A 22,809-nucleotide genomic window follows, 5' to 3' on the forward strand; every position below is an offset into this window, starting at 1 on the left:
AAAAGTCCTCCCAACACTGCATTTATTTTGGCTTTACCAAAAGACATTCACAGAGAGACTCTTGTTTTGAAAGTATCATCTGTGTAACTTATCAGAAAACAAACAAAAACCCACTTTAAGGAATGAAATAGTGAATACTTACTCAAAGTTTATGGATCTCTGCTTTCAAACTGCTCATGCTCACACAAACCATGCCCATGCATCCACAGCTGAAATGAAATTGAAAAAATTTAACATTTAAGTTGCATAAGAGAATTATAAAAATCTGCTCTCTGATGATTAAAACTGAGAAAAAATGTCAGTGCAGGGAATAAATAAAAAGAAATTCACAAAGCCCGAAGTTAATTACATTTTTTTATTCATATACAAACAGTGCTTATCTGAAAATACAGTTGGTTGAGTACGAATGTATTTCCAGGTGAGTCAGAAACAGAACATCCGTGTTGACTTGTGAAGTGTTTGGTTCAGCCTTCAGTCTGCCTGTGAAGCTCACAGCTGGAAGTGGACACTCAAAGACGCTGAGAGGAAAGACAAAGACACGATGGTCAGAACAAGGAGGATTCTGGGAAACAGAGAGGGCGGGTGCAGCCACGTTTACAGGTCCGGGCCTGTTGTTATGAAATACCTCAGAGTATCTAAAAATAACTCAGAATCTGACTCTGACGTCACGTTTTTTACGACCCTCATAACCACGAAAGGAAATAAATTAAAGCTCCACATTCAACATCTGCTAATAAACATAAAGTACAGCTGAGGCTGGTGGGGCTGGCATCAGCTCTGCAGGTTTGGTTATCAATCAAACATCTGGACATATTGAAATGTTAATGATAGCGCTAGATGAAAAACAATATTTTAATGAATCCTGAGGGGAACATGAATTGAATGTCTCAACCTAATCTAGAAGAAATCCAACCAAAAAAACTGTCCTCCTCCGAAAAACACCACCAAGGTGTAAAGGAGGAGGTCATGTGAGATAATATCAAGAGCAACAAAGTCCACATCGGGAGGTTTCCCATGTGACACCAAAAGTCAACGTAGTTTTTTAAGGTGCGTATGAAGGTGAATTTACCTTCATAAAACAAGTAGTTTAGTTTTGTTTTACTTGACACTAGGTGAGTTTCCATTAGGTACTTTTCCCTCTAGTTAGCCGCCATGGGTGTGGTTTGGGAGAGAGGATCCGCCCAACTTCACCGGTTATCGGATCAGAAAGTAACTGTCTTGGGTGGGTACTTTCTGAGCCGCTCCTAACTAGTCAACGCTGACTGGATATGGTTGAGGCGGTGATTTTGTGCATGCGTGATTCAGTTGCAGACTGGTGCAAACTGGACGCTGAGGGGTTAACATCTCCTGCTCTATCTGCAGCTGGGAGAGACTGCTACAGTAGTACTGGGCCGCTTGTGAGTGCTTTGGGACGGCAGAAGAGAAGGAACGAGTCTCCAAAAGTCTCCAATAACTCCAGAAAATGTTGCTAAATTTGTCACTAGTTGCTTTTTTTGAAAAAGAGTCTTTAGCGGGGTCTGTAAAGTCGCTAAATCTAGCAAAAAAGTCGCTAAGTTGGCAACATTGCTTGCTGCGTCGGTCTGTTGTCACATTGGGACTCTGTTGATTAGCTGCTACAAAAGTACCTGTATGGTAACAGAGGCAGACGGGAACTAACTAGTGGGCGGAGCCAAAACACTCAGCTGCTTTCCAAAAAGTACTCAGTGGAAACAAAGCCTACAACTGTTAGTAAGAGGGGGTAGGTTTAAGCCCTTTACACACCCAACTAGTACATTTTTCGATCGAGTTAAGTGCAAATTTTATTACGTTTTCAGGTGTTATTACATTATCAGGAAATTATTACATTATATGGTGCTACACTCCTGATCTGGGAACAATCTGAAAAACTAAATTAAAGCCACTATGTGCAGGCTTTCAGTAGGCACAGGGTTAACTCTCACCTGTGAGCTCACTTCATGCTTCAATTAATCTCCTTCTTCAGGTATTTCTTCATGACTGAGGCGACGTCTCCGCCCTCGCTGCCCTCTGCCTCCAGCCTCTCTCCCTGCGGTCTGTCGAACCTGCGTCTGGGCGCGCCGCTCTGAGAGCTTCCTCCTGATCCTCCTGAGCTGGACGACTCGGTCTCAGAGCCTTTCCTGCTGCGGGTCGAAGGCGGCAGCTCTCCGAAGTGGACGCTCAGCGCCCTCCGGCCTCCTCGCACTGAGCCGGCCAGGCTGCTGGTGGACTGAGCTCTCCGGATGGCGGGCAGAATGTCGGAGGCGGCGTCGTTATCCTCGGCCAGGCGGCGGTTTTGGAAGACCATTGGTTCTGTACTGAGAGAGCCTTCGCCTCCGTCCTCTGTGGCAAGACTACCCAGCATGCACCGCCGCAGGGGCTGAGGGGAGCGCTGCTTGGTCAGGGAGCGGAGCGGCTGCTCTGGGTCCTCCTCTGGGATGGACAGGGAGGGAGGGTGATGGCGAGCGGCGAGGGAGGACGCCAAGGAGGAGAGGTGTGGCAGCGAGGGGACAGCAGAGAGGGAATCGCTGGAGTTGAAGCGAGAGAGTTTGGCAGTAGATGTGGAGGTGGCGGGCGTCTGAGCGTCACCGATGGAGCGAGCGCTGGCGGCGCGAGGCAGGAGCGGCGAGGGCGGTTTGAGGATGCTGGGGCCGGGCCGCGGCTCCTGGAGGTCGCCGGGGCCGAGAGAGAGCGCCGAGGCTCTCCGTCTGAGGGTGGCAGCCGCGGTAGTTTGGTACACCGGCAGGGAGACGGTGCTGCCGGCTTCTTCTGATGCGTCGCCGCCGGCTCGCCGTTTACGAAGCCCGTCCAGCAGCTCGGACAGAGCGGAGGAGGACGGCGCTCTGCTGGGAGCGCGGACGCTGCCGCCGCCCGCCTCAGAGCCCTCGTCATCAGGGTCCACACAAGACCTTCAGAGGGAGAAAAACAGTGCATACAACATTACATACCTACTTCAGCTGCTGATTATTTGCTTTATTAGTATATTAGGTTCAGTCTGAATCAGAAACAGGTTTATTGACATCCAAGAAATGTGCCACGTCATTTTGTTTCAACTACAGTAGAAGTCTCTCAGGGAGCTCAGACCTCCACCAAGGTCAGGTCCTAGCTCACAATGTTGTTTTAAAATAAAATGAAATGGGTTTGTCCTTGGCTGTTGACTGAAGAATCTGCAGTTACTTCAAGTACCAAACAGTCTATAAAATGTTTTGAAAAAATTCACAATTTTATGAAAGAGATAAATGTTACATTTATACAAACAAATTAAATGATCGGCCGTGTTTCAGTTCAGTGATACTGATACGCAGTCAGAGATAACATTAAAATGAAAAAATACACAGATCTTAACGATCATTAATCCATCATCGATTAATTATTCCTATCCTCATGAGAGACATAATTTTACCTTTAACAAATATTGCGCCTGTTGTGATTTGCACATTGCACGAAAACATTTAGCAATTTTTATAATATTTCGATAGATTTTTAATCCAAGCTGGGAACCTATCGACTCATGACGACTGATGTTTTAATAACTTCATGTGTAGAGAAACAATTGGGTCTTAGGCGTTGTCCTTCCAACTCCATTCATGCTAATCAGACTGTAAATAATGCCTCGAAGTGTCTGTCTGGATATCTGCTGGCTGAATCGTTACCCCATAAACATTGGCCAGACTGACAGCTGAATATCAGCTGGAGAAAGTTTGTCATTTTTGCTTGAAAACTGACAAAAACAACAAATCAAATAAGCAGTTGATTCATTTTCTTTTGACTAACTAATCTGTTCATCACCTTATTACAGCTCTACAAACTCCTGTGAGTGAACTTTAGTTATGGGTCTTACCTGAAGCTGTAGGTGCTCATGGTGTCGGCCACAGACTGGCGCCCCCCGTGGCCGCTGATGGTACTGCTGCTGTAGGGGGAGCCTCCACCGCGGGACCCTCCTCTGGGCACTCCCAACCAATGACGGATCCCCTCTCCCACATCCTCTGTCCCAACACTGGACACCGAGTCACTGCAGAGGGAAATCACAATGAATCATCTCCACTCGGCTGTTTATCTGGTAAATAAGCACCATGAGCTGCATCAGGAGCATGCACGCTTACACTGACAAACTGTTGATTCCACTGCAAGTCAGAGGAGGATCACAGTTCTTATTTTAGACTCTGATCAGCTGTCACAGAGGTCTGAGTATGACTCGCAGTCGAAGCATCAAGTTTGTTTTTCTTTTCACTGCCTTGCATCTCTTTTCACCAAAGGGAAATGCAGGTTAAAAGTTACGGCTGTAAAGTGTTAGACATGTAGGTCTGTCACACAGATATATAATATACACAGTAAGCATCTTAAAGCCACAATGCAGAGGATAATTCTGCCCCAGAACTTAGTCATTCTACCATCCCCGACCTGGGAACATCAGGGACTTCGCACCAACAAACACTCACCCATTAGAATTATGGGAAAACGCTATAATGGCAGGTTTTGTGTGACTAGTGTGATACTAGTGTGTGCCAGGACGTCTGTCTATATACTATACACTATATTTTCCTCTTGTTTAAATTGGTAATACTTTGATATTCCTTCTGGTCAGTGGTGGAAGAAGTATTCAGATCTCTTACTTAAGTAAAAGTACTAATACCACACTGCAAAATTACTCCACTACAAGTTAAAGTCCTGCATTCAAAACCTGAAATACAAAAGTATCAGCATCAAAATGTACTTAAAGTATCAAAAGTAAAAGTATTCTTAATACAGAAAGACCCCACTCAGATTGTTAAATATATACCAAATATATTATTGTATTATCATTATTGATGCATATATAAGTAGCATTTTAATTTTCTCAAGACCGGGCTAATCTTTAAAGGACTAAATATATTGTTATGAGGTTTCATTTATATATATATAAAAAAAAAGCTAATCACTTTAAATGTATCATGTTTTTTTCTGTTAAATCTTGACGTGACAATTAACTAAAGCCAGCAGCTAAATGAAGTGGCGTAAAAGTATAAAGTTACATGAAATGGAAATACTCAAGTAAAGTACAAGTACCTCAAAACTGTACTCATGTACAGTACTTGAGTAAAAGTACTTAGTTTACATTCCACCACTGCTTCTGGTTGATATTGCTTATTTACTATTTATTGTTATTTTATTGATGCTTTTTGCTGCTGTAGTACTGGAAATGTCACCGTTGTGGGACTAATAAAGGAATATCTTATCATATATCTTATCTTTAGTGTTAATTCTAACATTCAGTTCAGTTTTACTGCGTCACTTTAATTTTATAAAGTAGTTTTTAGTTACCATTCTGATATCTTTTGTTAATATTTTTTTTATTTCCAATTGTAAATAAAAACCTCACTTTGTTCATATAATTCAGTTTTCTTGTTCTTTGTAAAACTCTCATTCATGGACTCTCTCAGTCCCATTATGCTTCACTCTGGAGCAGCTCCTGAGTCAAGTGTGCCACCTAGTGGTAAAATTTGGTACACCAGTGCAGTTCTGTGTTTGTCTTAATATCAAACTGGTTTTAAAAACACTGTAACACTGGCCCCAACCTGCCCCAGGTAACCACTGATTTCCATCAAAGTCACGTTGATAATTATATCATCATAATATTAAAAACATTACTTGTGGTGGTGCAGCAGTGGCTCATGGACCATTAGTAGCCATGCATGGAGCCATTATCACTGGAGTCACCTGAGGCCGACCAGACAAAGAGCAGCTGCAGTCACGTCTTTATTTCTGTTTCAAGGCAACAACTGAATCCCCTGCTCTTCACCAAACTGCTATTTTACTGTGAGGTAAACGCAGCAAAACCAGGAGATTCCTGAATGATGGTCAGTTCAATGTTTATCTAATCTCTCTAGTTTTTTTAACTCGAGGTATTCAGGGTGCTCCCACAAGAAAGCAAGGTGCCTTGATCAGAAAAACATAGCCGGGAAAAAAACTCGCTAAAACTTGTTCTGTTTGATCTGACCTTTAAAGAATAATTCTAGATATTTGGGTCATTTTGGTTATTTTCATATTTTCTGTTGTCGTTTCTACACTATTCCTTACAGAAATAATAAAACTGGCGAGTTCAGTTTTATCACAACTGACAGAAATACAGTCATGTAAAGAAACATTAGACCACCCTTGTTTTCTCTTATTTCTTGTTCATTTTCATGCCTGGTACAACTAAAGGTACACTTGTTTGGACAAATTTAATGATAACAACAAAAATAGCAAAAAAGTTAAATTTAAGAGCTGATATCTAGAATTTTTCCATGGTTTTCTTGATAATAACCAAAATCAAGAATACCATGGAAAATGTCTAGATATCAGCTCTTAAATTAAACCCTTATGAGCTATTTTTGTTGTTATCATCATATTTGTACAAACAAATGTACCTTTAGTTGTACCAGGCATGAAAATGAACAAGATATTAAAGAAAAACAACGGTGGTCCAATATTTTTTTCCATGACTGTAGAGAAGAATTCGCCTTTAACAGGTTAAGTTCTGTGTCATATTTAATACAGCGTCATCACAGCGAGACGTTTAATGATGACAGCTCACATCCACACACACACACACATTCATGAGGGTCTTACAGGTCTTTCTTTCGAGTCAAGGACTCCACAGCAGTTTGAACGCTGGAGTGAAGGGCAGAGTGGTGAACAGGTTGAGTTAACACGTAACAGACAGGATCATTTAGTCAGAGGAGAGGAGGCGTGCCCTCGGTGAGGACGTTTTACCTTTCAGAGTCGCTCTCGTCACTCGACTCCACCTCCTCCAGCGCGGCCTGCAGGTCCACGATGCGGCGGATGGACGTCTCCAGGTCAGCCTGCAGCGCCTGCCTGACGGCGCTGAGCTCCTCCACCTGCATATCCTGCAAAACAAACAAACAAACAGGATGCTTGTTGACACCACAGCGCTCACCTTCAACAGGGAAACAGCTGTGTTTTCAACCCCCCCGACAACCTGTAAAGACCCAGAGGCCCAATCCGCCACAGCAATTACCTTCATTCTCGCCTATATTACCTCATCACTCAAACACTGAATGCCCAATGGCGTGTCCTCTCTCACGTACAGTCCTACGACCTCCAGAGCCTCCGGTGCTGGAGCCGGTACCGGGCTGACCGGGTTATTTACCAAGAAAATTGTTACATACGCACGCTGACATTGGGAAAATGGAGTGATTTATTAATTCATCTCGTCTTTTTTTTTTTGCCTGTTCTGTCTCTCCGGCATCCTGTGACACACACACACACACACAAACACACACAGACACACACACAGACACACACACACAGACACACACACACACACACACACACACACACACACACACACACACAGAAACGCACACAAGCTTCTAGGCTTTCAAAGTTATTGGCTTTGTTGGCTTTGAGGAGACGGGTGTGGGTGCAGCGGTTGTCATAGAGACACATAACCATGTATGAGTGTGTGTTTGTGTGTGTGTGCGTGTGTGTGTGTGTGTGAGAGAGAGAGATTGTGTGTGTGTGTGTGTGTGTGTGTGTGTGTGTGTGTGTGCCCATAACCTTGAAGAGACAATGAGGATTAATCACAGTCAGAGAGAGAAAGCAGGATGAGGGAGAGATGACGTGAAGGAGGAGGAGGAGTGTGTGAGCATGTGTGTGTGTGTATGAATATGTCTATTCATGCAGCCTGTGTGTGTCTGTGTGTGTGTGTGTGTGTGTGTGTGTGTCTGTGTGTGTGGTTGGTTGTTAAAGGGCATTCTTGTGTGTTACTTGCTTTGTGCTAATAACTGAATAATTATTGAAGCTCCTTCTCTTTTGCTCAGAGGTCAAACAAATCTGCTGCGACTCTGAAACTGAGAATAACTGGTAAAATATTTTAATATTTATTTATCTTTATTATATTAACCCTCTGAACCCGAACAAGCAGTTTCAGGGCGTTTTGTGCTCTTTTTTCATTTTTCCTCACTGTGTCCTTGAATTTCACTGCAATGTATATAAAATCTATATAGATCTATAAGTCCTGCAGCTCTATGGAATCAGCACAATCGTGGCTACAAGTGGGAACAACTCAAACATGTCTTTGTGCAGAATAACACAGTTAGAATGACAGAAATCAGAAAAAAATGGTCCTGAATGTTGTAAAAAAAAACGTTTCCTCCACATATCATACATATTGAAGTTTTGTCATGTTTCCAGCCTCTCCTGTCCTCTCCTCTCTGCTCTGTGTAAACAGATATTCAGTGAATATTTGTCACATGGCCGTTTGACTCAGAATCAAGCATGAATTTAATGTTTTTAACTGGATCTAATTAGTGTAACAATTGATTTTTGGACATTTTAAATGAGACACGTAGAATAAAGTGATTCTGACAGAAATATCTACATTTTAAGCTTTGTTTTTGGTCACGTTTTCCTAAAAAAAAGACACAACAAGTGGGTCTATATGTGTCCCTTACATTATTTATAAGAACTTGGTTTAATTTAAAGTTGTGGATCAATTTATTGTGAAATTTTCTCAACCAGCTCAGTGAAGTTCTTGGTTTCTATTTTGTAAACAAATCTGCAAAACCTCCAGTTTCACTAAAATATGATATTAAAACAATCTTTGAGAACAGATCTGTCGTATAAAGATGTAATTATGTGCTGAAGTGTGCAGACAGTCTCCCTCCTGCTGTCAGAGCTGCCATGATCAAACTTGTGCAGTAATGAAAGTGATGTTTTCTAATGTTCCAGATAATACACCAGCTGTTGTTTTCTGAACACTGGACTGGTTTTGGAAGTGGGGTGCATTCTCTATCACAGCCTGGGGGGAAGCGTTTCCTGCCAGGGCTTTTTAAGTATCAGCCTGGCTTTAAAATGTAGTCTCACAGCTTGGATGTGGGTAACGCCTGTCGGGGTTTATATTTAGCAGCCTCAGTGGTGCCCAGGTAGAGCGCTGCTGATGTGTCTGCAGGTGGAGGGAAAAACAATTATCTCCATTTCTGGATAAAGTGCTGCAGTCTGTGTCACGATGGAACACAGAACTTTTTTAATCTGCTGTTGTTGTTGTTTTTATTCCTTTTTTATCTAAAAACATGACAAAGCAACAATTGCTGTGATAGGCAGAGTTACCCAGTGTTTTAATTGGTTGCATAAAGGGGTGTGAAATCTGAAAGAATAAAGTATGAACATTTTTTTGTTGTTGTTAAGAAGCTGTCGCAAAATTTCTGAAGGACCTGAGAGAGATCCATGTTAAAATCTGAATGATTCCAATTAAGTGATCATACTGACTGGAAGCAGATCCTTCCCTCTGCCATAATGTATGGAGCTCATCTGATGGCAAACGCAAAGCTCCATTTATGTCTTAGTTGTTGCTGTTGTCCTATAAATCTCCAATTCAGGTCAGCACTTTTCTTTTTCTTGTTGCTGTTGTTTGGACACTGTACCCAAATTGTGTGGTAATCCACCATTTTGTCATATCCAATCTATTTATGTTTTAAGATGCTGCCGTGTTGTTGTTAGTTTTGTTTCTTGTTGGTTTGTTTGTTGTTGGTTTTGATTTGTCTTTTTTTTCTTGTATATCAAAAAAGCATATAAAACTATGATTGCTTTGTGTGAAACATCTATTCTAACCAATGTGAACTTGGCAATAAAAAGAATGTATAAAAAAAAAAAGAAGCTGTCACGGACTCAGTTTTAAAGCTAATCCCATGCAGAAATTTTGTCCTATTGTATGTGAATCTTTGTGCATCCTGGGGTCCCTAAACAGTCTGTAAGCTGCATAAATCGGGTCTGACTGGAAAGTTGAGACTCTTGTGGATTCAATGAGCCCAATTTTCTACATGTGTGATGATTTTAGTGAGTGAAACTTGAGCTCAGTGTATAAAACGACATCTAGGATAATCACAGCCTCATGAAACTTTATAACCACAAACTAGAGACCTAGAGCATTCAGAGGATGGATGGCTGACACACTAGATTAACAATAAGGGGGTTTCTCAGCAGGCAACACAACACAAGTGCTTGATGTGCAATCGCTGGCAATACAGAAATCTCTAAGAAATTACACCATGGATTTTTTCTGTGGTGTTCCTTGAGGTCTTGGTGTCTGAATGTGATATTTTGGAGGGATTTTTAACCATTTTGTCAATTCTGAAGCGGTCACATATGGTTAAATTTGGCACCAAATCTGTGTAACAAATGTTATCATCTCTAAAATGACTTGAATTGATTCAGTCTCCCAGATATAGAAGTCTAGAAATAAAAATAACTTGTTCTTGCCAGGAATCTTCCTCTAAATTTACAGTTACATCTCAGTTTGTTTGGCATTATTCTGCAGCCTGAGATATCATTTGTTTTGGATAGAAAAGAGTGAACACATGAGACCTAGAGCATTCAGAGGATGGATGGCTTCCCACACTAGATTAACAATAAGGGGGTTTCTCAGCGAGCAACACATCACAAAAAAATGCAGAAATATTCAAAATGTCAAAAAGTTTCTGAAACCAAATCTCTCCATGGATTTTTCTATGTTCTTCCTCAAGGTTTTGGTGCCTTAATATTGGATTCTGGAGGATTTTTTGACAATTTTTTTTATCACTTCTCAAGTTTAAAAAAAGTTAAATTTAGCACCAAATCTGTGTAACAAACCCCAAAAGTTTGTGTGTGCGCGTGTGTGTGTGTGTGTGTGTGTGTGAGTGTGTGTGTGTTGAACAAATCTGGTGTTCACACTCAGCCCTGGCTCCGTAAATGGGAAACAAACAAAATTGGCTCAGAGCGAGACACACAACACTATTCCAGCCAAAAAGCTAAAGCGGCGGTCATGCTGGTGCACAGGGCAGAGGAAGGGCCAGGACTTATAAAGAGGAAGGCAGTAAGAGAGGGAGGCAGAGGGAGGGAAAAGGGCCACTGACAGAAGAAGATGTAGTTCTTTGGGTGTTGAGTTCCAACGTTTTCCTAGAATGTAACAGTCGCTGTTTTAAACATGTTGGTTTCTACTTAAGGTTGGGCAAAGAAAACCACTTGTTTAGGAGTACCACTGACTCCACATTTAACCCATTTAAGCCGGGAAAGCATTACCACTTTTCTACCATTAAAACCGGGAGCGCTGTTGCGTTATTCTACCATTAAGGCCAGGACAGCGGATACGTCGTTTTGTAGTATTTGTAGTTTTTTTCCACCTATTTTCGGTCTCTTTGCCAATGAAATGCATCAGAATACATGTGGGAGTGTCGCAATGCATCATGGGACTTTTCCAGAACTTTGAAATCATGGCGGAAGACGACTATAGCGGAGGAGCTCAGAAGTAAGTGATGGAAGCGATCTTGATGAAAACAGCACTGGCGATTTTATTGCTGATCCGGACTTTGAACCCTTGGAACCGATCGAGCGGGATTTATGGATGAGGAATATGTTTTTAGACGACCGAAGAACAGACAGATTTGTGGCCATCTGGAGATAATAACAATAATAATAATAATTGATTGTGATGATCATATAAGAAATCATGACTGTTTATGTCTTATATTACTTTATGCGTCGTTGAGTACCCTGAAAAGTGCAATAGATAGAATGTATTATTATTATTTATTATTATTATTATCATTATTATTATTATTATTATTATTATTATTATTACAGTAGGCTTATGAGAACTATGTCTTGTTCTTCCAGTGGTCATATCATGTTTGCATCTTGCTAATGGGCATGTATTAGTATTATGCATAGGATTTTTATTCAGTCAAATGTAACATTTGCTGAGTTTGTTGATTTAAAAAAAAACTTTATTGAAGGTTTGGACAAATAAACTCAATGAAAGCCACGGCTATAAGCTCTAAAATACTTTTTGAATTTAATTTCTATCTGCTACAGAGGCTGAAAAATCTTCTGTTGAATTTCCAGAAAAACTTCAGGTTTTAGGTTTTCCAGGCATTTTTTTCCAGGTGTTTTAGGCCTTAATGGGTTAAAGGGTTTATTGGTAGAGGTGGAGGGAAAAAATAGATACAGCATAGTATCGCCATATTTTGCCTGGCGATATTGTATCGATTTATGGCCGCCAAGTATCGATATTTAACGCTGGCAGGCCGTCAGTATTTCCGCAATTTATGACAAATTAATGCAGAAAACCGGGTCATTTCAAAGGGTTCACATATTTTCTTGCAGCTGTATAAGCGGAAACAGCCAACGATAACAGCAGCTTCCACACCATCTGCTCTAACCTCAGGTCCAGTCTGAGAGTATAAAGCAGCAGTAAGTAGTGAGAGCAGTGTGTTACCAGCTCCATGCGTCTGCGGCTGCTGTCCTGCTCCCTCTGGATCAGCTCCTCCATCTCGTGCCTCATGTCCTGCAGACGCTGCTGGTAGTAGCGGGCGTTCTCTCTCTCCCGAGCTTCAGCCTGGGCGCTCTGCTCCAGCTCCTCGCCCAGACGAACCACGCTGTCCCTCAGACGCAGCACCAGCACCTGCACAGCACAGCACAGCACAGCACACAAGTGGGACAACGTTTCATCGTTGTGCATCACAAGGGAGAGTTTTTTTTTGTTGTTGCTGTGTTTATTCATGTGGCATAAATTCTGGCAAGTGTGAGTTTTTGCTTTTTATTTGGAGTTTTTGGAAGTTCAACCTCAGCTCCTCTAATTAGTCTGTAATAAATATTACATTTTGTATCCAAAGTACAGACAATCGGGCCCTTAAGGACAAAAATGTCCCGTTGAAACCCATTAAAATAGAAGTTTTTTATTATTTTCTACCAGATTGAGCCATTTTCTCCCGTTTGCCCTTTGGGGTAAATACATTCTCAGTTTTCCTGGTTTCCACTGGAGTTATTGCAGCTTTATTATGGAGCCCTGCAGAGTTTGATGGCATCCAGCAAAATCAATGCTGGGGCTCATTATTGATATACAGAAAATAGACTATTTTTGTTGTTTGTTTTTCCTAAAACAACAGTGGCATTATGTAAACAAACCGCCTTTTAAAGGTTTTTATTTGACAGTAAAAGTGCAAATATAATATTAGTATGTGATATTTTTTATAGCAGTTTGCCTTGCAAGATAACAAGTTCACACAATATTCTAAAAAAACAATGCTGCTGCTAATAATTGACATATAACAACATATTTGTTTGTTTTTTAGTGTACAAACGACTATTTCAGGTCATTTTTTTCTAAATCAATGGCATTGTGTAAACAAACCAGTATTTATAAGGGTTTATAAGGGTTCAAATAAAAATAAAAAAATGAATATTTGATAGTGAAAGAGCAAATATAAAATGAGTTTATAGCAGTTTGTCATGCAAGAAAACAAGTGGGAGTTTGTTTTATCTGAACAAATTGTATTAATTAATATGCTGAAAAATCAATGCTGTTGCTAATAATTGACTATTCCAAACTGTGAAAAAAAAAAATCCCCAAAGCATTTAATGTTTTTAATTAAAAAACAAACAACAACAGTGGTTTTGGGAAGGAGACATTTTTGTTCTCTAAAGTAACGAGTGGGTGTTGTTGTTGTTTTTTTAATGTGATACTGCACAAAAAATAGAAATGCATTAAAAAATTAGTGTTGTTGCTAAGCATTAACATATACCAGACTGAGACAAAATAAAAATGAATAAAAAATTCCCTGCAGCATTTATTACACAGAAATGAATTACCTTTTGTGTATTTTTGTTTTTCTAACAGTGGAATCATGTAAACAAACTGGCATTTAAAGGGTTACGATGAATATTTTTATTAATGAATATTTAGTTGTTATAATCAGGACTGAAGTTGATAAACAGATTTAACTTAGTGAAAATGTAAAATAATATTAATATATATAGTATTTTTATAGCAGTTTAAGGAAAGAGACATTTTTGTTCTCTAAAGTAACGAGTAGAGTTGTTGTTGTTTTTTTTAGGTGACACTGCACCAAAATATAAAAATGCATTCAAATCAGTGTTGTTGCTAAGAATTAACATATACCAGACTGAGTCAAAATTAAAATTTAAAAATTCCGTGCCGCATTTATTACACAGAAATAGTACTTTTTGTGTATCTTTGTTTGTAACAGTGGAATCATGTAAACAAACATTTGCATTTAAAGGGTTAAAACTCTGAATATTAATGAATATTTAATTGTTATAATCCGGACTGAAGTTGGTCAGATATAACTTAGTGAAAATATAAAATAATATTAATACAGTCATGGAAAAAAGTTAATTATTTTAAATATTATTATATATAATAATAATAATAATAATAATAATCATAATCATAATCATAACCAAAATCATTATCAAGAAAACCATGGAAAATGTCTAGATATCAGCTCTTAAATTAAACTCTTACAAGCTATTTTGTTGTTATAATTATATTTGTCCAAACAAATGTACCTTTAGTTGTACCAGGCATTAAAATGAACAAGAATTTGAAGATATAAATGGTCATGACTGTATATAGAATTATTTATAGCAGTTTTAGGTAGAGGACATTCTTGTTCTCTGAAGACATTAAAGAGAGATTAAAGTATTAAATAAAACACTACACATGAATAATCATATTTTAAAACTGGGAGTGCAACATCTGTTCTCACCTCGAACCTCTTGACCTGCCCTCTCTGGAACTCCAGCTTGTTTTCCAGGTCACACACACGCGCCTCCTGTTTGCTGACGATGCTGCGCCCCACGGTGGACGACTCCAGGAACTGCACCCTGGACACGCTCTGCTGGAGCTGCATGGTGAGTAGGAGGAGAGAGGGAGAGGGGGGAGGGAGCCAAAAACACATTTGGAGAGCAGAATGAATCCACCAGTGAGTGTGAAATCAGTGCTCCACCTGCAGCTTGTAGTTCTGCAACAATCTCATATAAAGCTCTTAGTGAAGAGAGCTCACCTCCTCCTGCAGAGAGTGTCTCTGTTTCTTCACCTCCTCCAGCTCAGCCTGCAGCTCTCTGATCTGAGAGATATCACTGGAGGACTAAACCAAACACAGAGAGTGTCACACAGATTGGATTTCAGGATAAAAAAGTGATTCATGGAGCTAGAACAGGGGTCGGCAACCTTAACTAACAAAAGAGCCGTTGTTGGCCAAAAAAAAGAGAAAGTACCATAATGGTGTTGCAAACCTTATTTGGAGCCTCACAATGAAGATGGAACAGAGTCTAAATGACCCTACCAACAATACTAATAGGTCATAATGAGCATTTATTAGTATGATTTTGTCAGAATGCAGCGAGGAGCCAAGTGTAAATGAGAGGCTGGACAGCAAAGAAATAGTAGGGAGGACGTTTGGAAGAAAGCTGCCAACTCGATTATCTATAACGTTAACGATCAATTAATCGATTAATCGCTGCGTGCATATATGGACAAAATAATATATATACAGTATTGTACAAAAGCCTGTTTGATAATGGACGCTTTTATTTTGAAAGGACGAAACGTTAACTAAACTGAGATTAAACTGTAAAGATAACATCAAGGAGTTCAATGTTTTATGTTTTAGCCCTCGAAGAGGCATGAGGTTAGTTTTTTTATATTAATCTTCATATTTAATGTGTTTTGTCTTTAAAGTTTTGGATTAAATTAAACTCAGTAATGCATGCTAGTAAGATTTGGTACAGTAAGATAGTTTTGCTCAAATTAATACTCTTGTATTTCTGTGTGTTTTATAATTGTTATGGCTAGTTTAAGTTTGCAAACTTATTGGCTTATTGACGTATGGCCGCAGAACTGAATGATCGGCATGTTCCAGTTCAGTGATACTGATACAAAGTCAGAGATAAAATTACTTGATTAAAAATTCCACATGATCGACCAAATTCTCAACGATATCGATGAATTATTCCCATCCCTTCTCAGGAGGTTTGGAATCAAAGGGAAAATCAAAACTAGACTTGATTTGGCAAAATTTAGAGGTTAAGATGCCGTAAGACATTTTAGTTGACTAAAATGTAAAAATAACATAAAATGTAATTCAGTATATACAGGTGATCCTAATACATTAGAATATGATGGAAAGTCTATTTCCAGTAGTTTAGGTCAAATAGCCCCAACCAAGTATTGAGTCATATAGATGGACATACTTTTCAGAGGCCAACATTTACATATTAAACAGACTTTTTAAAAAGTGTCTTTTGTAATTTTAGGTCTTAATTAAATGAAAGCCATACTCATTATAAATAGAAGAAATTAAATAAATTAAGACATGAAATGTTTCATTCTGTGTGTAATGGATCTATATAATGTGTTATTTCCACTTTTTGAATTCAATTACTGACATAAACTTTTCTATGATATTCTAATTTATTACGATGCACCTGTATAAGCAATACATTTTTATAATTGAAGAATACAAATTGCTTTGGGCCTACTCCAACAATCAATGAAAGTAAAAAATAGAAAAAAAATAGAAAATTAATTTAATTTGGTGTCATGTTTTGGTCCCAGTCACATGGATCCACTGCAGACGGCCTAAAGAGCCACATGTGGCTCCGGAGCTGCACACTGCAAAAAAGCCAGCTTGTATTTTTTGGCCTAAAACAGTGATTTAATTTGGTAAAACTTGGAAATATAAATTACTGACATTTAGGGCAATAATGTAAGTTAGCACAACAAAGGAAGCCAGTTGTCTGCTCAAAAACAAGTTGGTGAGTTGTTGTTACTTAAATCTTTAAGTTGGGGTTCACAACAAGGGACAATAGTTCTGATAACTCTTATTTCTTTGTTGTGAAATGCGGGAAAGCGGTGAAACTCGGTCATTAGCAAAAGCTAGCGGCTAACTGATGCTAGCGGCGCTGCTTGTTACAGCTACAAGAGTAGCCATTAGCGTATCAATGCTAACTCAAAATTGTGGTCGCAACATTAGCTGACATTTCATAGCGGTGTTACAATCGTGCCAATTCAGCACATTGTAGAAGTTAGCAGAAGTAAGGATTAAAAGTTAATACAACCTATTGTGACATTTGATACACTTAAGTGGACATTCAACACTGACATTATATTGTGTATACTTTGTTTTGATATGTCATAGTCTGTGTCTAATTTTTATTTATTTGCCTTTTATTATTATCTTTATTATTTGTGTATGTATGTTATTTGTCACTCTGAAAATTGACAATAAAAATATTTTGAAAAAAAAAAAAAAAAAAGTTAATACAATGTATAATTATAAGTTAGTACAACTTACAGTTGAGTTGACAAAAATCTGAATTCAGAGTTGAGCAAACTCAAAAACAAAACTTAAAATATTTTGTTCAATTGTCCAACTTAAAATTTTATCGAAGTTTGTTGCGTTGAAATTTTGAGTTCACCCAACTTTTCTTTTTTTGCAGTGCAGGTAGCCTTCCCCTGAGCTAGAAACACAAAGTATAAGCACTGTACCTGAGCAATGAGCGCTTTGTGCTTCTTCATGAGTTCATTGAGGTCCTCCTGGTCCTCCTCCAGCCTCTTCAGCAGGTCCACCTTCTCATGCTGCAGCAGAGCAAACTGCTCGTCCACCTGGACACAGCGGGACAGAGAGGTGACCAGGGACACATGCATATATATAAGAGCCTCATTTACATGTTCAGTACATCAGTTTGATTAAAACAGTGTCCTCTAGCTGCTAGAATCCAGATCAGACAAGACTGAGGCTGATAAAGATGTTAATACAGTTATTTAGGTCACCTTCAGTTAATACAGAAGCAGAATGAACTATCTCAGCAGACGCTCAGGACTCAGAAAACTATCCCGGGATATTTTGATTTACAGAGGAAATGTGGAGTCTTATTACAGCAATAAAGAGTCGGCAACTGAACATCAGTCAGAGTTAAGGCAGCAAAGGACAATGTCTCTGCATCTTCTGGTGACTTAACTCTATCTTTGTCCTATTATATAAACAGTAAACATTTAAATACATAAATAATGTACATATTTCAACACATTTCTGTTCTTGGAATGACAGCTGCCTGATTTGCATAATGAAGAAGAAATGAATAAAGAAATGTATGAATAAAATAATACAGAAATGAATACATTTGGGAAATAAAAAGTGGAAAAAAATAGAAATAGAAAATAATAGTATTAATAGGTACAATATGATCATGTAATCATAAATTAACTGATTAATTAATTACAAAAAATAAAAAATTACATTTTAAAATTAATTTGAATAATTAATTAAATTGCAAAAGAAATAAAAAATTAAATTTTAAAATAAATTTAAATAATTAATTAAATTGCAAAAGAAATACAAAATTAAAAATAAATACCTTTAAAAAATAATATAAATAATTGGAAAAATAAATACATAAAAACATTTTAAAAGGAATACAAATAAATAACAAAAATGAATATATTGAAAAATATTTAATGACTTAAAACATTAAATAGGTGTCCTTATATATTTAAAAAATAAATAATTACATTTAAAAATGAATATAAATAACTGGAAAAAATAAATACATAAAAACATTTTAAAATTAATAAAAATAAATAAATATATTACATAGAAGCACAATATTAAAAATATAAATACATTTAAAAATAAATTTAAACAACTGAAAAAATAAATGACTAAAACATTTAAAAATGAGTCCTAATATATTTTTAAAAATAAATAATTACTTCTAAAAATGAATATAAATAAAAAAGGATAGGGAAAATGAAATAGGAAAATAATACCTTGATACAAAGGTAATTAAAAAACAAAGCAAAATTAAAACAGATATTTCAATTTATGTCACATTTTATCATTTAATTAATGCCCACATTTAATTTTAACTTTATCTTTGGTGCGTTCAATTAATTAAAACTTACTCAGTCACTATTTATTTATTTATTTATTTGGCTTCTGCAGCTCCTGTCCTCTGCTCTACTGTAGTCTAACCTTCCAAGCACGGTAAAATGTTTTTGTGGTAAATATTTCATCACATGTTCAACAGTCTCCATCAATAATGCAAATGTCCCATTGTTGTTGTGAGTTACAGTTATGATGCATTTTTGATGTCACTTCCTGCCTTTTCTCTGTTTAAAGAGACGCGTCAGCAGAAACTTCTTTTATGAGCTTGAACCTAAAAAACGTGCTGCAAGTTTTTCTGTGTCCGTTTAGTGTCGGATTTGTGAAATTATGCAGCTTCGAATATTTTCTAAATAAATTATCTCAGTTTTATATCAGCGACTTTTCTGTATAATATTGAGGCCACATTTGTAATTCCTCTGTGGGACTTATAGATGATATTAACACAGATTTCATCACCCAGGCTTCTGTTTGAATGTGATATCGTTGCAGGAGAGACAGTCTCTCCTGGAAGACATTCACTGTGTTGAGCTCAGTGGTTGAAAGAAAAGTGTGAAGGATGAAACAAGAGAGCAGAGAGAGAAGTTGAAACCCCGTCTGCTTTCTAACCTCCTGTCCTGTGTGGAAGCATCTCTATTTGTTGTGTATTTCTGCTCATTTATTCAGGTTTTTCCTCTTGGATCCGTCACCTGTCTGCTCACTCACCACGCTCTTCTGTTTGCAGATATTCTCCAGCTCGATCTGACAGTTCTCCAGCTCCTGGGAGAGAGTCGTCTGGCTGCTCTCGGCCTCCAGCCGCCTCGCTTCGCTCTCCTCCACCTAATTGGCGACACAGAAAGAGAGACTGTATCTAAACCCGGCGACAGAGAAGCGTCAGGCAGTGGCGGTTCTAGACCAGTTTTACTGTGGGGGCCAAGCAGGGGCCAGTGTTTAGGGCACATAAAAAAACGCCAAAGATCATATTTAAGCATTCAAACCCTTTTCTTTTAGGTTATTTAAAAATCTAATTTAAGTATATTTGGAAGATACAAATACATTGATTGAAACAATGAGACTTACCAACAATAACAACTATTTTTGTACGACAATGACATTTCTCATTTTTGTGCACAATTACTTTTTTTTCATTTTGAAAGTGCAGTCCAGTAAGAATGATTTTTTTTATATATACGCAAGCTTATATTGCACAATTCTGGGTTCATTTTGTGTACAATGAGATATTGCTTGAACAAAAAATAGGTAAGAATTGTTCCGTCATTCATCATTGATCATTTTATTATTCATTTGACACAGGGGCCACAGCAGGGGCCAAGGGCTTCTTCACGGGGGCAGTGGCCCCTGTAGGCCCCTGTGTAGAACCGCCACTGGCGTCAGGTGATGGTTTGGTGCAGGGGAGCGTACCTGGCAGTGCAGCCGCTCGATCTGCTCCTTGCTGCCGTTGGGGAAGTTCTGTCCCGGGCTGTCGACGGTGGAGAGCAGCAGCTGGGCGTCGGCCAGCAGGGCGTGAGTCCTCTTCAGGTCTCTCCTCAGCTTCTTCTCCACATCGAAGTCTCTGTGACCCACCTGCAGCACCACACACCTCACAGATTATAACCCTGAAACAGAATCTTATCTGGACTAAATGCACACACACACACACACACACACACACACACACACACACACACACACACACGTTTCCCTCTCTTTTGTAATGTAGTTCTTATTTTATAGATGTGTGCTTTTATTTGCTTTATTTTTACAAAGTTTAGAATTAATACCTTTTGATAACGAATGCTGTCTATTTAATGTTGTACATTATGAACGATATGCTGACCTCTTCTGTGTCAAGAATTCACGATTCCTTCAACCACTATTAAATATTAATATGGTAATTTGATTATAATTATATTCATAATTAATAATCAGTGTTCCAAATTGATCATTTAATAACTTTATGAGACTGATTTAGGTGAATTGGCTATATTTTCTCTGTTTACAGAGTGGTGCCCTTTTTTACGAGCTGACTTAGAGTAAATCAAGTCATATCATTTCTTATAATTAATAATTATTTATGATAATTATTAATAATTCTTATAGCCATCTAACCACACTTTTGAACCGTGAGATCCACACAAGCGTTGCTCAGGTCATCCCTACATATTTGGTATCCTTATGAAAGGGATAGCATTTATGATAACGCCCTTTTATTAGTATATTTGACGCCCTGTGCAAGGTCATCATTTATTCATAAAAGAGCCATCCTTAATTCCCAACATTTTTGGTGATCCTTGATGAAGGCAATTGGTATCTTTAAACAGATACCCCAACATAGTTGACGCCCCGTTGCGTAATTACAACATGGAGAAACACAATCACAATCTTCACTTTTAAAGAAGCACAAAAAGTGAAAGCAAACAGCAGATTCACTCTTATTTTGTCACAAGCTTTGTACACACCAGGACAAAATAGCGGAGGAAAACCCTCCTGAACATCCTGGGACAACAAACCAAGAGTGATCTGTGCTGCTGAGCCCTGAGTTTGGGACTATGTCAATCTTATAGATCACATTCCAAGGCATCGTGGGGAGAGGGTGAGTCTATCTCGCCAGAGAGTTTCATTTCAGTATAGCCTCCGAAAATAATTTCACTTGTCTCGACTACCTGACTATCATTTAACGAGACTCGAGGGCGATTCTTTTTCTCTTGTGTCAATTTTTGGACAATCAATAATTTTGACAAATTTGTCCATTTCTCGATAGGTGAAAGTTCACTGGAAATGAAACAAAACTTTTAATGAACCATGCATAAAGAAAGCTATGATCTGTAAAGAGAAAGATGTTAAAATGCAGGAGAACATTTGCAATCATTTGCAACAGATTGTTGCTACAAAGTTCTTACCTCAGGCTAACTTCCTTCTTTAAAATAAGTCTGTCTCAATGTTTATGCAGCAGAGAAGCTTAATTAAATGGGTGTAACATGATCATTTAGGCCAAGGCTAGTCTGAAACTGTTTTGTCTCTTTTGCCCAGGTCCCTTCAGGGGCTCCATAATGACTGAAAAATGACAAAGGGTGTGTTTAAAACCTTTGAAAAGACTCAAATGTAGCTCAACATGTACGCCAAAATAAAAAAAAAGCAAGAGGGTGCATGACCCCAGGAGGATTAGCTGTATGACTATATAGTTTGTGCTGCATCCTTCCCTTTCTACATCCAGAGTAAAGCTAATGAACATAAGCTAAGTTTGTTTTAATGTAATCATCCAGGTGGGTACATGTCACCAGTCTAAGAACAAGACTAGTCTGACACTAAGTTTATGCAACTGGCCCCAGAAACTTAAAGATCTTTGTTTTATTGTCCCTTTAGGGGCTCCGTAGAGACCCCTAGTGACAGAAAAATGACATATTGTCTGTTTAAACCTTTGAAAGGACTCTGGTTCTGGCTCTGATCCAGCTCGGCTGCAGACCAGGTCCTGACACTCATCAGGAGTCCAATTACATCCTGATGGTGACAGAGACAGAGCGCTAAATTAGCCGCTACCGCCTCCTCCTCGCAGCATATGCTTGTTTTGTGGAGCCCGTAATGTGGGAATGACATATTCATCAGCCAGAGAACATTAACCCACAACCATAAATAATAATAATCATAATAATGATGTACGATATGTGAGAGAGAGAGAGAGAGAGAGAGAGCACTGGCTGGACGCTCAGCCAGTCAGAGGAATAAAACTTCACACAACACAAGGATGTGCACAGTTAACGTGATGCAGTGTGTGTGTGTGTGTGTGTGTGTTTGTGTGTACCTGGTCACACAGAGTTGCTATGAGTCCCTCCAAGTCGTGCTTCTCATGAATCACCATCTGTTTCTCCTCATACTCCTGCTCCAACTGCATCTCCAACTGCCTCAGCTATATACACACACACACACACACACACACACACACACACACACACACACACACACACACATGCACACACACACAAACACACACACACACACACACATACAAAATGAAATAAATTGATGGATGACCGGAATGAATGAGCCTTTATTGTTGCTGACAGGAAATGTTCCCTGCAGCAGGTTGCATAATGACGAGCATAAAAACATCATCATCTGTGGAGGAGCTTCA

At 38.7% G+C, this 22,809-nt stretch overlaps 1 protein-coding gene across 1 annotated transcript in view; it reads right to left on the reverse strand.

Moving 5' to 3' along the window:
• Nucleotides 1–349: 349 nt before the first annotated feature.
• Nucleotides 350–22,809, reverse strand: part of LOC131991973 (unconventional myosin-XVIIIb-like) — a 66,202-nt gene continuing 43,742 nt past the window's right edge. The window contains exons 32-43 of the mRNA XM_059357287.1: nt 22,480–22,584; nt 20,103–20,264; nt 19,407–19,520; nt 17,306–17,422; nt 14,820–14,903; nt 14,523–14,660; nt 12,230–12,415; nt 6,730–6,863; nt 6,586–6,627; nt 3,836–4,006; nt 1,941–2,903; nt 350–518 (exon numbers count right to left, since the gene is read on the reverse strand). Coding sequence (XP_059213270.1) covers nt 1,961–2,903; nt 3,836–4,006; nt 6,586–6,627; nt 6,730–6,863; nt 12,230–12,415; nt 14,523–14,660; nt 14,820–14,903; nt 17,306–17,422; nt 19,407–19,520; nt 20,103–20,264; nt 22,480–22,584 — 2,196 coding nt within the window. The 3' untranslated portion in view covers nt 350–518; nt 1,941–1,960. The remainder of the gene's footprint in view (nt 519–1,940; nt 2,904–3,835; nt 4,007–6,585; nt 6,628–6,729; nt 6,864–12,229; nt 12,416–14,522; nt 14,661–14,819; nt 14,904–17,305; nt 17,423–19,406; nt 19,521–20,102; nt 20,265–22,479; nt 22,585–22,809) is intronic.

Source organism: Centropristis striata, chromosome 19 (assembly GCF_030273125.1).
Source record: "Centropristis striata isolate RG_2023a ecotype Rhode Island chromosome 19, C.striata_1.0, whole genome shotgun sequence".
NCBI classification, from domain to species: domain Eukaryota; kingdom Metazoa; phylum Chordata; class Actinopteri; order Perciformes; family Serranidae; genus Centropristis; species Centropristis striata.